The following is a 13,103-nucleotide window of genomic DNA, read 5'->3' as shown; positions in this document are numbered from 1 at the left end:
TTAGTTTTGTTTTATTTAACTTTAATGACACTTTGTTTCGGTCAATCCATATTTTCAGTTTGTTAATTTCTTCAGTGATTTCCTCTAGCATTTCCACCAGAACTATGCCAAGATAGGAAACTGCTGCATTCTAGTAAGTAATAGTAAGGGCAAAATACTACAAGAGGAGTGATTTTGAATAAGGAAAGTTGGGTTTTTTTCTCACCAAAATGGATGCTGCACTCACTACAGGTTATTGTCTGGCGTCTGGGAGATAATTTGGGGTTTCAGCTTTTTTGTGTGTTTCACCACTTTCATCCCTGACATCAGCTAACAAGGAACTCATTTTGCAGATGAGGAAAGGTGTTTTTCGGACAAAAATTAACAGAAACTGATCAGTTCCTCATATGTTTCCTTGATCCGACATGGTGTGTCACAGGCTTGTAACAACCATGGATCTGCTGCAGATAGGTGGGCTTCCCCTTAGCCTTCTCCAGCCACTGGGGTCCTCAACACTCAGACATCTATGTGAAGATCCTTGGGTACCACTTGAATGACTTTGTGTCAAACAAGCGGGTAATTAGGGAGGCTAAGGTGAAGAGCATTACTTGCATTGTGATGTGGCATCAGCTTCAACATTTTGGCCATGTGGTGCATTTCTCTATGCATGAAGCAAGCCACCATTTGAATGAAAATCCACAAGAAATCAGCAAAATCACAAAATTATTACAGTAGGTGCATCTTGCTACATTGTTTAAAATAATAAATGCAATGTGAGCTCAGGAACATCATTGCACCCAGAAGATGAGGTTAAGAAATAGTCACCAGAAGAACTCTTTACCTGATGAAGACAAAAACCCTTAAAATAGTTGGCCAGAGCAAGAACACCCTCCAGCAGATAGACATATCTGTCAAAGTCAACGATCAAAGAAAGACAGATCGCTTAGCACAAGACCCTCAAAGTGGGCATTTCCAAAGAAAACAAAAAGATCTAAATAAAGGCCCATTTTCACTTCCTAGTGTAAGCATCTCAGAAGCTTGTAGTTTATAATGTGAAAAACTGGCTTGTGAAGTTCATGGTTCCCACGAACATGATCTACTGTGTGATTTTATGATGTAATGGCCAGGCTTGATGTGATGTGTGCAAACACAGTAGTACAACCCCAATTCCAATGAAGTTGGGATGTTGTGTAAAATGTAAACAAAAACAGAATACAATGATTTGCAAATCCTCTTCAACTTATATTCAATTGAATACACCACAAACACAAGATATTTAATGTTCAAACTGTTAGACTTTTTTGTTTTTGTGCAAATATTTGCTCATTTTGAAATGGATGCCTGCAACACATTTCAAAAAAATTCGGACAGGGCAACAAAAGACTGGAAAAGTTGATGAATGCTCAGAGAACACCTAATTGGAAACAGGTGAGTGTCATGATTGTGTATAAAAGGAGTATCCCCAAAAGGCTCAGCCATTCACAAGCAAAGATAGTGTGAGGATCACCACTTTGTAAACAAATGCGTGAAAAAAATAGTCCAACAGTTTAAAAGCAAGGCCGAAAACCAACATTGAATGCCCGTGACCTTCAATCCCTCAGGCGGCACTGCATTAAAAACGATGATGTCATTGTGTAAACGATCTTACCGTGTGAGCTCAGAAACACTTCAGAAACCATTGTCAGTTAACATAGTTCGTTGCTACATCTACAAGTGCAAGTTAAAACTCTACCACGCAAAGCGAAAGCCATACATCAACAACATCCAGAAACACCGCCGCCTTTTCTGAGCCCAAGCTCATTTGAAATGGACAGATGCAAAGTGGAAAAGTGTGCTGTGGTCTGATGAGTCCACATTTCAAATTGTTTTTGGAAATCATGGACGTCATGTCCTCTAGACAATAGAGGAAAAAAAACATCCAGATTGTTACCAGTACAAAGTTCAAAAGCCAGCATCTGTGATGGTATGGGGATGTGATGGCACCATCAATGCTGAAAGGTACATCCAGGTTTTGGAGCAACACATGTGTCATCCATGCAACGTCTTTTTCAGGGACGTCCCTGCTTATTTCAGCAAGACAATGCCAAGCCACATTCTGCATGTGTTACAACATCGTGGCTTTGCAGTAAAAGAGTGCAGGTACTAGGTTGGCCTGCCTGCAGTCCAGACCTGTCACCCATTGAAAATGTGTGGTGCATTATGAAATGCAAAATATGACAACGGAGACCCCGGACTGTTGAACAGCTGAAGTCGTACATCAAGCAAGAATGGGAAAGAATTTCACCTACAGAGCTTCAACAATTACTGTATTCAGTTCCCAAATGCTTATTGAGTGTTGTTATAAGGAAAGGTGATGTAACACAGTGGTAAACATACCACTGTCCCAGCTTTTTTGAACTGTGTTGCAGGCATCTATTTCAAAATAAGCAAATATTTGCACAAAAACAATAAAGTTTATCAGTTTGAACATTAAATATCTTGTCTTTGTGGTGTATTCAATTGAATATAGCTTGAAGAGGATTTTCAAATCATTGTATTCTGTTTTTATTTACATTTTACACAATGTCCCAACTTCATTGGAATTGGGGTTATAGGTTATCTGTACAGTAGCACAACTGCGACTTGTAAGGAAAGCATCACAGTGATATTACAGCATGTACAACAGTGTTAAAGTCTCCATGGAAATGCAAGAGATTATCAAAGTTTGTCAAAGGATGCGACAGAAGAAAAATTAGCATCTTGCAAATTCAGCAATGGTTTAAACAAGACTAAAAATGAATACCCTGGTGTCCAACCCCCTTGGACTAAGGTTTTCCAAAGTTTCCCAGATGGTGCTAAAGAGCCTTAAGACCCTATTCTGGAACAACCTCCTATGGCCAGACAAAAATGAGAAGACACAAAGATCCCCTTATACCAGAGTGATGAGTAGAAAATTTGACAAAGGGAAGACGGAGCTTATGATCTCAAACAAACATGGTGACAGTAGTATTGAACCAGTGGAACTGGTTCCTTTGTATTTATTGATTATGCGACTTCTAACAAGATGAGCATGGTGAATTCTAGAGAGTTTAGAGTTTCATTATCTTTCCACATTCACCCAAATGCTGTAAAATGCATGAATTGTGCAGATGGACAATGATCGCCATCTTACTACAAAACCCAAGTCCTTTAGTAAGGCAAAGAAGTGCAAAGATCCTCAACAATGCCAAGCCAGTCATCTGACCTGAATTCAAATGAGCCGAGTTTCACTCGCTGAAGGCAAATATGAAGCCAAAGTACAGCAAGAACAAACAGGAGGGTGAGGGCAGATGCAGCAGAAACCTGGCAGAAACCCAGAATTGTGTGCGTTATCAGCCAGGTCCAGATTTTAGGCAGGTTGACTATAAAGGATTTGCAATTGTGTATTGAAATGAGGGTTTCATTTATGATCATACTGGTTTGTCTAATTACTGGTGGTGCTTTTAAAAGGGAGCTCACAAATGAAAAATGATGTAATTCATACTTCATTGACCTTATTTGAAAGTAATTAACCTAAAATGAAAGCTGAAATTTTGCACTTTTAGGTCTTACTCATTATCTGCTTTTAATACCAATATGTAATATTAAACAGCTAAAACAATAACATTGTCATTGTCCAAATATTTATGGTTGTAACTGTAAATACAAGTTAAGTTAATGCCTGTGTAGGTCATGAAAAGAAAGATTACAGAACTGCAATGCATCAGAGTAAAATTACTTAATGTTGGCCATGTTAATCTTTGTTTCAGAGAGTCGACGATGACAAGCCCACCTGTTCTTCAATCCATCATCAGAAAGACTGTATATCAAGTCTAAAAGACAGATCGGAGAGCTCCGAGCACAATGTTCTGGCACATATCCAGAGACGTTTATCCCAGTGCCTCAGAGAAAACCGGGAAGCATGCCGTAACAACGCTGCCACACAGCTGGACAATAAAGACGATGAGGATGATGATGCAAAAGAAGGTGATCGTTTCCAGCAGCTTTTGGAGCTGAAGTGTCAGATTCGTAATAGCGGCGAGTACGATCTGTTCTACAGCCGCCGCAGCACCATTGAGTGCAGCGTGGGTGAGCAGGCTGGGGTGCAGCATGAGCTCCGAATGCTGAATGAGGAGCTACGCAGCATTGAGCTTGAATGTCAGAACATCATGCAGGCTCACAAGCTTCGAAACGGCCAGTCGTCTACAGGCCACTCTGGGCCCTCCAGCAAAAACCAAAGTCTCCACGGCGGCGAACCTACAAGGGGCAAGTTGGCTGACATTAATGAAAGGCTTGAGAAGTCAGACAAGGACAGCTCCAGTGCCTATAACACAGCGGAGAGCTCACGAAGCACCCCTCTGGCGATGGATCGCTCCCCGGAGCACTCTCTCCAGAGGATGGTCAGCCTCACCAACCAGAGAAACCTCTGCGGTGGCCTCACCGCTGGACACTCTCTCAGCCTGAGCCCCATCCCACCGTGCCACGCTGCAGTCACCGGCAACAGCAGCCCCGACCACAGCAATCCTTCCGAATCGGACCAGACACCTCAGGGTGAGGACGGCACAAGAGGCAAATTAAAGCCATGTGCTTCCCCGATTCCTTACTTCTCTCCGTCCCACAGTTCCCAGCAGAGAGAGGCTAACATCCCAGCACATGCCCGCCACTACCAGAGCTACATGCAGCTGATCCAGCAGCGCTCTGCTGTAGAGTACGCCCAGAGCCAGCTCAGCCTCCTCAGTGTGTGCAAAGAGCCCCAGAGGCCCGCTAATGAGCCCAAGATGGAGTGGAAGGTCAAGATCCGTAGCGACGGCACGCGCTACATCACCAAGAGGCCAGTGAGAGACAAGATTCTGAGGGAGCGAGCCCTAAAGATTAAAGAAGAGCGTAGTGGTGGAATGACCACAGATGATGATGCAATGAGTGAAATGAAGATGGGGAGATACTGGAGCAAAGAGGAGAGAAAGCAGCACGTGGTCAGGGCTAAAGAACAGAGAAAAAGACGAGAATTCATGCAGCGAAGCCGGCTGGAAAGTTTGAAGGAGAACCCTCAGAGCAGCAGCGAGGGGCGAAAGGAAGTCAGCATTATTGAGCTCAGCCACAAGAAGATGATGAAGAAACGCAACAAGAAGATCCTGGACAACTGGATGACCATCCAGGAGCTGATGACTCATGGTGCTAAGGCCCCAGAAGGAGCCAAGGTGCACAATGCCTTCCTGTCGGTCACTACTGTATAATAAAACACACACACACACACACACGTTCTACCCCATGCGGTATAATATACTTGCCTCGTTCAATGTGGCATTTTTATGGAGGACAATAGCATATTTTTCTCACTTTGTAACCCAGAAAGCATTTTGTAAAGACTGTATCAGTGGTATCATCATAACATTTTATTTTTCATGTTTTTCAGTCGTTTTTCACTTCACTCTTTGGGAGGGAAAGAAAACCTTTTCTATGGAATTAGTACAACACAATTTTTGTTTGTTTGTTTTTTGTGTTTCACTCTGTACATGCATATTTTAATCCTTCATATTTGTGTTGCAGCTGTGTGATTCAAGGTAGTCGTATGAGCATCTTCAGAAAAATGTTATTTCATTTTCAGGATCAAAAGGTGTCTTAATAAACATGCATGCCAGTTGCAAAAAAAAAAAAAAAAAAAAAAAAATCAACACTAATATCATGGCTTATCCTTCAAACCAGAGGCACACCAGTTTTACAAATGATAATTAAATGACAAAAAAAAGACAACACAGAGATTGAGAATAAATAGCAGTGCTCAGTAAAAGTTTTTGTTGTCACATCTAATATTACTGGCTAATGCAGACCTCATAAAATATTTTATTAAATTTTAAAAGAAGAAACTTAAAGGTATACTCCCTTTCACTTTTTGATAGAATTGACAAGCTTTTCTTTGTTTTGAAATTTAACTATCAAGTACCTTTATTTCTGTGGGGCATCACAAAATTATAGCTAATTGACAGCTTGGGACCCAAGCTGGGTGGCGCGGACCCCTTCTGCTGCGGCCTTCACCCACTTTGCCTCAATTCTGAGATAATTGGAGTGTAAACATAATTGCTCTTTTTGGGATCAATAAAGTTGTCTGAATCTGAATCTGAATCTAATTTTATTGCCAATAAAATATACATTTGGGGGTGGATTCCATGTCAAATATAATGAGTTTACTCTAAGATCTTGCGGAGGACACAAATGAGAAAGGGCATATGCAGCCTTCAATGTTCATGCTGCATTTGGTGGAAACGGAGAACTTGGAATTTAAAAAAAATACTTTCTACGATAAAACATGAGTCTCCACACTAAGGGTCTCTGTCCATGTAGCATTTTTTGTTTGTTTGGGTTTTTTTTTTGAGCACCAGCATCTTTTTTTCCCTTGCTCTAAATGAGAACAGCATGGATGCAGCTGAGTGCAGCCACCTCCAGAAAAAACCCTGTACTGGTGTCTTTTTTCTCAGACTACTTTTCTTTTTTTCAGGGGCCAGTCTCAGCACTTTAATTTGAAAATCCGTCAGGTTTTTCAGAAAACTGTTGTGACGTCACTGCAGCATCTTTTTAGGTAACCAATTAAGTCTTATTTATACTTCTCCGTCTCTGAAGCTTCATAGTGATGCACCTCTCTGGACCCCTCTCTGTAGCGTAACGTGCACCTTCTAAAAATTGAAACTACATGTTGAAACAATGGAGACCTCAAGGGTTGTGACCCGTCACTTTTCTGGTTTCACTCCTTCCTGTCCCATCATATTTAAATGTTTTTGCAGTACGCATGCCGATTACATTTGGATCATGGATCAAATAGAGGAACGTTTGCCAGAAAAGTCTGCAGATATGACCAACTTTTCAACACAGTGTCGAATAAACTGCAAAGACGCTCAAACAACCCGCAATCCATCGATTGTTTAGCCTATAGCAGTCTGCCTCTCGGTAGGAGGGGTCTGGTTAGGTTTAAAACTCCAGCTTTTGTGGCTTCTGTTTATTCTTCTCTACAGGAGTCAAGACAGAAGTCAGACTACCAGAGCAAGAATTTTAGCTGAGGAAGCTTCTGCGATTTGAAGTGAAACGTCCTCGCGTCAAGCAACCCAATCCAGTCGAAGATTCAAGCTTCTCTACTATTGAGGGGAATCGCACGTAATGTTGCTTTGGAGGTTGGCGACGGAATATAGAAGTGGAACTTGTTGAGGGACAAATTGGTCTAGAAAAAAATTGGGTTTGACTTCCAGAAAGAAAGTCCCTGCCTTGTTCTCCATGTCGTGGCCCCTACTATTCCGGTGGTAAACTACATGACGACACCCACCAACCCAAAACTTGTTACTCCATGAGGGCAAAGCTGTGAAGGATAAAGTTTTTGCAGTCTGTGTGAAGTCAGATGATTTGTCACACAAAATCTATCACACTGCAGACAAAAACAAACAAACAAAAAAACACCTCATCCGTAACAGGAGATTGGAACGAATACTTGGTTGTTGTGGAAGGTGAGTGCTATTTATCACCATACAGTTATAAGCTAGTTGTTACCTCTTTATTGGTGTCATAGAAACATCCCGAGAGGTGCACTTGCTGAGATGATGCCCTCTCAGTGCTGTTCTGCCAGAAAAAAAATGATTTTGGGCCAAACTCATTTTGGCAATCCAAAATGTTATGACTTATTATTAGTATTGACAGCTGATACAGCAACATATTCAAGTGATGTATTTCCAGATTTTATTTTATTTTATTCGAGTTCCTTCCAATGGGATGTCTGCCCTTGTCTGCCACTGTATTTCTGCTTCTTTTTTTTTTTTTTTGCCCACTTTCAGTTGCAGTTGAGAGTGTAGTAATAATAATAATAATAATGTAGTCTTTGTTATCATTGTACATACATACAATGAAACTTGTTCTCTGCATTTAACCCATCCTAATTACAGTTAGACCCAATCCAACCACTAGGAGCAGTGGACAGCCACATTCCGGCATCAGGGGACCAACTCCAGATGTCGAGATGCTGCTTTGTTCTGGGGCAGGGAAAGAAGCAGAACCCAAATAAGCATGATTTTGATTGTACCATGTTTCTTTGGCTCCATGGTGCTTACACTAGCAGTTGTGATGTATCAATGCTGTTCAAGGGTCAGAACCCACCTATGTCATCTGTGATGTCACCACACAAAGTGTGCCATGGCCTTGTGTTCCTGTATTTTAAGCCACGTGAGCCAAAACCTTGTTTCCAGATAAGATTATGAGTCCTTTTTTAACACTAAACAATGAACGTATAGTGATGCAGAAGAAAATCCTTTTTACGACTTAATTGGTATCAGAAAATTGAAAGGGAATATGCCTTTAAGTTAAAGATTCAGCTTTTAAGGGATTTAAAATGAACTTGACAATGACAGGGTAATGTATTCATTTTAAGGGAAAAATAAGTAGAGTAACTAAAACTAAAATTTCTTGAACCCACATTTAAAATGTGGCTTCGGAATGTCATTGTTTACGCTGAAATATTTTTTGACACCAACAAACAGGTAATGCAATTAAAATGTTTACATTGCTGTCTTTTATTACACTATATGCAAAAACAATATAGCAAAACAGTGTTTGGCTCTCTTTTGTATTACACAATAAGTGAAATACAGTGGAAGAAATGGAAAAAAAGAAAAATTCTGAAATGCTTCGTATTCATTTTGGTGGTAAAATAATCTTTAACGTTTGGAATTAATAAAAACTTTGTTAATATCATATTATAAATATTTGGTCAGGTAATGCCTATATTTTCCACTCTTTTACAAATAACTTTGTAAAATTTTACATACAGCACATTTGTCTTAATTAGGACAATTCAAACAGAATTTGTGAATATAATTCCTGTCTGCCATATATTTTCACAACGGGAAGACAAAGCTGCTTCACTGCCAGGTCAAAACAAACACAAAGAATCCCACATATTTCACTATTTTTGTTTGTCTGTTTGTTTAATCTGAAGTAATAATGTAGCAGCTTTGTGTGTATGTCTCATGATGGCCTTGTTTGCATCCTTTGTTTTTCTGTAATTTTATATAATGTAAAGTTTTTTGCAATGTATTGTTTTATTTTTAATGTTACATTCAGCAGCAGATATGGTTATGTAAAAGGTGTAAGCAGGTGTCCATATCTTTTACATACCCACATATATGTTTGAACAATTTTTTCACTTAATATACAGCAGGGAAAATACACTCAACAAAAATATAAACGCAACACTTTTGGTTTTGCTCCCATTTTGTATGAGATGAACTCAAAGATCTCAAACTTTTTCCACATACACAATATCACCATTTCCCTCAAATATTGTTCACAAACCAGTCTAAATCTGTGATAGTGAGCACTTCTCCTTTGCTGAGATAATCCATCCACCTCACAGGTGTGCCATATCAAGATGCTGATTAGACACCATGATTAGTGCACAGGTGTGCCTTAGACTGCCCACAATAAAAGGCCACTCTGAAAGGTGCAGTTTTATCACACAGCACAATGCCACAGATGTCGCAAGATTTGAGGGAGCGTGCAATTGGCATGCTGACAGCAGGAATGTCAACCAGAGCTGTTGCTTGTGTATTGAATGTTCATTTCTCTTCCATAAGCCGTCTCCAAAGGCGTTTCAGAGAATTTGGCAGTACATCCAACCAGCCTCACAACCGCAGACCACGTGTAACCACACCAGACCAGGACCTCCACATCCAGCATGTTCACCTCCAAGATTGTCTGAGACCAGCCACTCGGACAGCTGCTGAAACAATCGGTTTGCATAACCAAAGAATTTCTGCACAAACTGTCAGAAACAGTCTCAGGGAAGCTCATCTGCATGCTTGTCGTCCTCATCGGGGTCTTGACCTGACTCCAGTTCGTCGTCGTAACCGACTTGAGTGGGCAAATGCTCACATTCGCTGGCGTTTGGCACGTTGGAGAGGTGTTCTCTTCACAGATGAATCACGGTTCACACTGTCCAGGGCAGATGGCAGACAGCGTGTGTGGCGTCGTGTGGGTGAGCGGTTTTCTGATGTCAATGTTGTGGATCGAGTGGCCCATGGTGGCGGTGGGGTTATGGTATGGTTAGGCGTCTGTTATGGACGAAGAACACAGGTGCATTTTATTGATGGCATTTTGAATGCACAGAGATACCGTGACGAGATCCTGAGGCCCATTGTTGTGCCATACATCCAAGAACATCACCTCATGTTGCAGCAGGATAATGCACGGCCCCATGTTGCAAGGATCTGTACACAATTCTTGGAAGCTGAAAATGTCCCAGTTCTTGCATGGCCGGCATACTCACCGGACATGTCACCCATTGAGCATGTTTGGGATGCTCTGGACCAGCGTATACGACAGCGTGTACCAGTTCCTGCCAATATCCAGCAACTTCGCACAGCCATTGAAGAGGAGTGGACCAACATTCCACAGGCCACAATTGACAACCTGATCAACTCTATGCGAAGGAGATGTGTTGCACTGCATGAGGCAAATGGTGGTCACACCAGATACTGACTGGTATCCCCCCCCCCCCCCCCCCCCCAATAAAGCAAAACTGCACCTTTCAGAGTGGCCTTTTATTGTGGGCAGTCTAAGGCACACCTGTGCACTAATCATGGTGTCTAATCAGCATCTTGATATGGCACACCTGTGAGGTGGGATGGATTATCTCAGCAAAGGAGAAGTGCTCACTATCACAGATTTAGACTGGTTTGTGAACAATATTTGAGGGAAATGGTGATATTGTGTATGTGGAAAAAGTTTTAGATCTTTGAGTTCATCTCATACAAAATGGGAGCAAAACCAAAAGTGTTGCGTTTATATTTTTGTTGAGTGTAAGTATTGAACATGTCACCATTTTTGTCAGTAAATATATTTTTAAAGGTGCTATTGACATGAAATTTGTACTAGATGTTGGTAACAACCCAAGTAATCCACACATACAAAGAAACCAAAACAAATCAGTACAGAAATTAAGTAATGTCTAATATAATGGAATGACACAGGGGAAAAAGTATTGAACACACTTACTGAAATTTATTGAATACTTCGTACAAAAGCCTTTGTTGGTAATGACAGCTTCAAGATGCCTCCTGTATGGAGAAACTAGTCAGATGCATTGTTCAGGTGTGATGATCCCATTCGTCCACACAGTCTTCAAATCTTGAAGGTTCCGTGGGCCTCTTCTATGAACTCTGATCTTTAGTTCATTCCATAGATTTTTATTGGATTCAAGTCTGGTGATTTGCTGGACCATTCCAGCAGCTTTATTTTCATTCTCTGAAGCCAATTGACAGTTTCCTTGACTGTGTCTTTGAGATCATTGTCTTGCTGAAATGTCCACCCCCATTTCATCTTCATCATCCTGGTACATGGCAGCAGATTTTTATCAAGAATGTCTCAATACATTTGTCCATTCATCCTTCTTTCAATTATATGAGGTTTTCCAGTGTCATCTGCTGAAAAACAGCCCCCACACCATGACCACACCTCCATATTTCACTGTTGGTGTGGTGTTTTTGGGGTGATGTGCGTTGCCATTTATGGTGTGTATTATGGCATCCAAAGAGTTCAGTTTTGGTCTTATCTGACCAGACTATATTCTCCCAGTGTTTCACAGGCTTGTCTAAATGTTGTGCAGCAAACTTTAAACAAGCTTTTTCTTCAGTAATGGGGTCTTGTGTGATGGTGCATGCATATAGGCCATGGCGGTTGTGCATTACTTTGAAAGGTTTCAAACCTCTTGAGAAAGTTCTTTGCTTTTCCCCATCATGAGAATTTTCTTGCGTGACACCATGGTCATGAGACACCTTTTTATAGAACATCAGTTGGGACTGAACTAGCTAATAGTAATTTCCAATGACAAGGGCCAGGATCCTTTCTAATTACTGATAGATTTCAGATGGTGTCTCGGCTTTCCATGTCTTTTTACAGCTCCCATTCTTCAGGTGTTCATTACTTGTTTCCTTTGTCATTTCACATTATTACACATAACCTAATTTCTGGACATCTATGGTTTGATTTCTTTGCATGTGTAGATTACTTTGATTGTTACCGACATCTGGTGAAAATGTCAATAGCAACATTAGAAAAATATGTACTGAGAAAAATGGTGATGTGTTCAATACTTATTTTACATGCTGTATGTTTACTCAACATAGCCTTAACAGTTACAGTTGAAGTCGACGTGGTAATCTTGTTTCTTTCTCAATGAACATATCTCTGGGCAACAGAGTTATTCAGTGCCATTTAAAAATTGTATAAGTCATAAATATTGTATAGTCTCTACAACGAAATGTTTTTATGTTGGTTATGTTTCTTTGTGTCAGGATGACTGCCACTGAGCAGGACTCAGAACACAGTGAACTGCATTACTCAGCAATTAAGTGGTTTACATTGTTGACATTGCTGCCATTTTTCAACAGACATTTCAGTTCATTCACATGTACAGTAGTCATTCCAAATGCCTCATTTGTAACCGATATATTGTATATTTAAAAAATTAAAACCTGTATTTGGTTTGAATCCATGTTAATGGTCTAATTTTGAGAAAGAAAGTTGGCAGATTTGTAGCCAGGTAAAAATGTGATTTTGGTGAACTTTGCAAAAAAAATAATAATAAATTATTGTTTTTTGGGTTTTTCCATTTAGTGTGGAGTTGTTGTCTTTTAATTCAAATAGAGAAATGATGCTTTATAGTAAATTTGGCTGATAAGGAAGAAAGAACTTTGAACACATAGCTGATGCTGAATGTTTATGGTTCCACAAACCGACACATCATCTCACCGCAGTTATGGCACAGGGTGGTTCAGTCCTGACAGATGTGTCTGCCATACTGCCATGTTGGGCTTGCAACTTTGAGAAGTTGTGTAAGGCTGATCCTCCTGCAGGGATGTTAGACTTCTTTGGTGCCAGGGTTCTTGAAGCAATCCCTGACCTTCTTTCTGTGAGGAAGCAGTGCCTACCACTAAGCCACTGTGCCACCCAAAAAATATATTTGTCTTCAGTTGATATTTTCTGTGGCATTTTGACCGTACAAGGTGGAGACTGCTGTATAATATAAAACATGATGTCCAATTGCAAGTCTGTATTTGATAATGTAATGAGAATTGTATCCGGCTTCTGTGGATGGC

The 13,103-nt window shown here is 40.5% G+C and overlaps 1 protein-coding gene across 3 annotated transcripts in view; it reads left to right on the top strand.

Moving 5' to 3' along the window:
- The window catches only part of LOC117515519 (PDZ domain-containing RING finger protein 4-like), a 640,352-nt gene extending 634,594 nt beyond the window's left edge, over positions 1 to 5,758 (top strand). For all 3 annotated transcript variants that reach the window (XM_034176100.1, XM_034176101.1, XM_034176102.1), the window contains exon 8: positions 3,747 to 5,758. In XM_034176100.1, coding sequence (XP_034031991.1) covers positions 3,747 to 5,210 — 1,464 coding nt within the window. In that variant the 3' untranslated portion in view covers positions 5,211 to 5,758. The remainder of the gene's footprint in view (positions 1 to 3,746) is intronic.
- The last annotated feature ends 7,345 nt before the right edge of the window (positions 5,759 to 13,103 follow it).

This window comes from Thalassophryne amazonica, chromosome 8, assembly GCF_902500255.1.
Source record: "Thalassophryne amazonica chromosome 8, fThaAma1.1, whole genome shotgun sequence".
Lineage (NCBI taxonomy): Eukaryota > Metazoa > Chordata > Actinopteri > Batrachoidiformes > Batrachoididae > Thalassophryne > Thalassophryne amazonica.
Note: the sequence above shows the minus strand (reverse complement) of the source record. Positions and strands in the feature narration are given on the sequence as shown.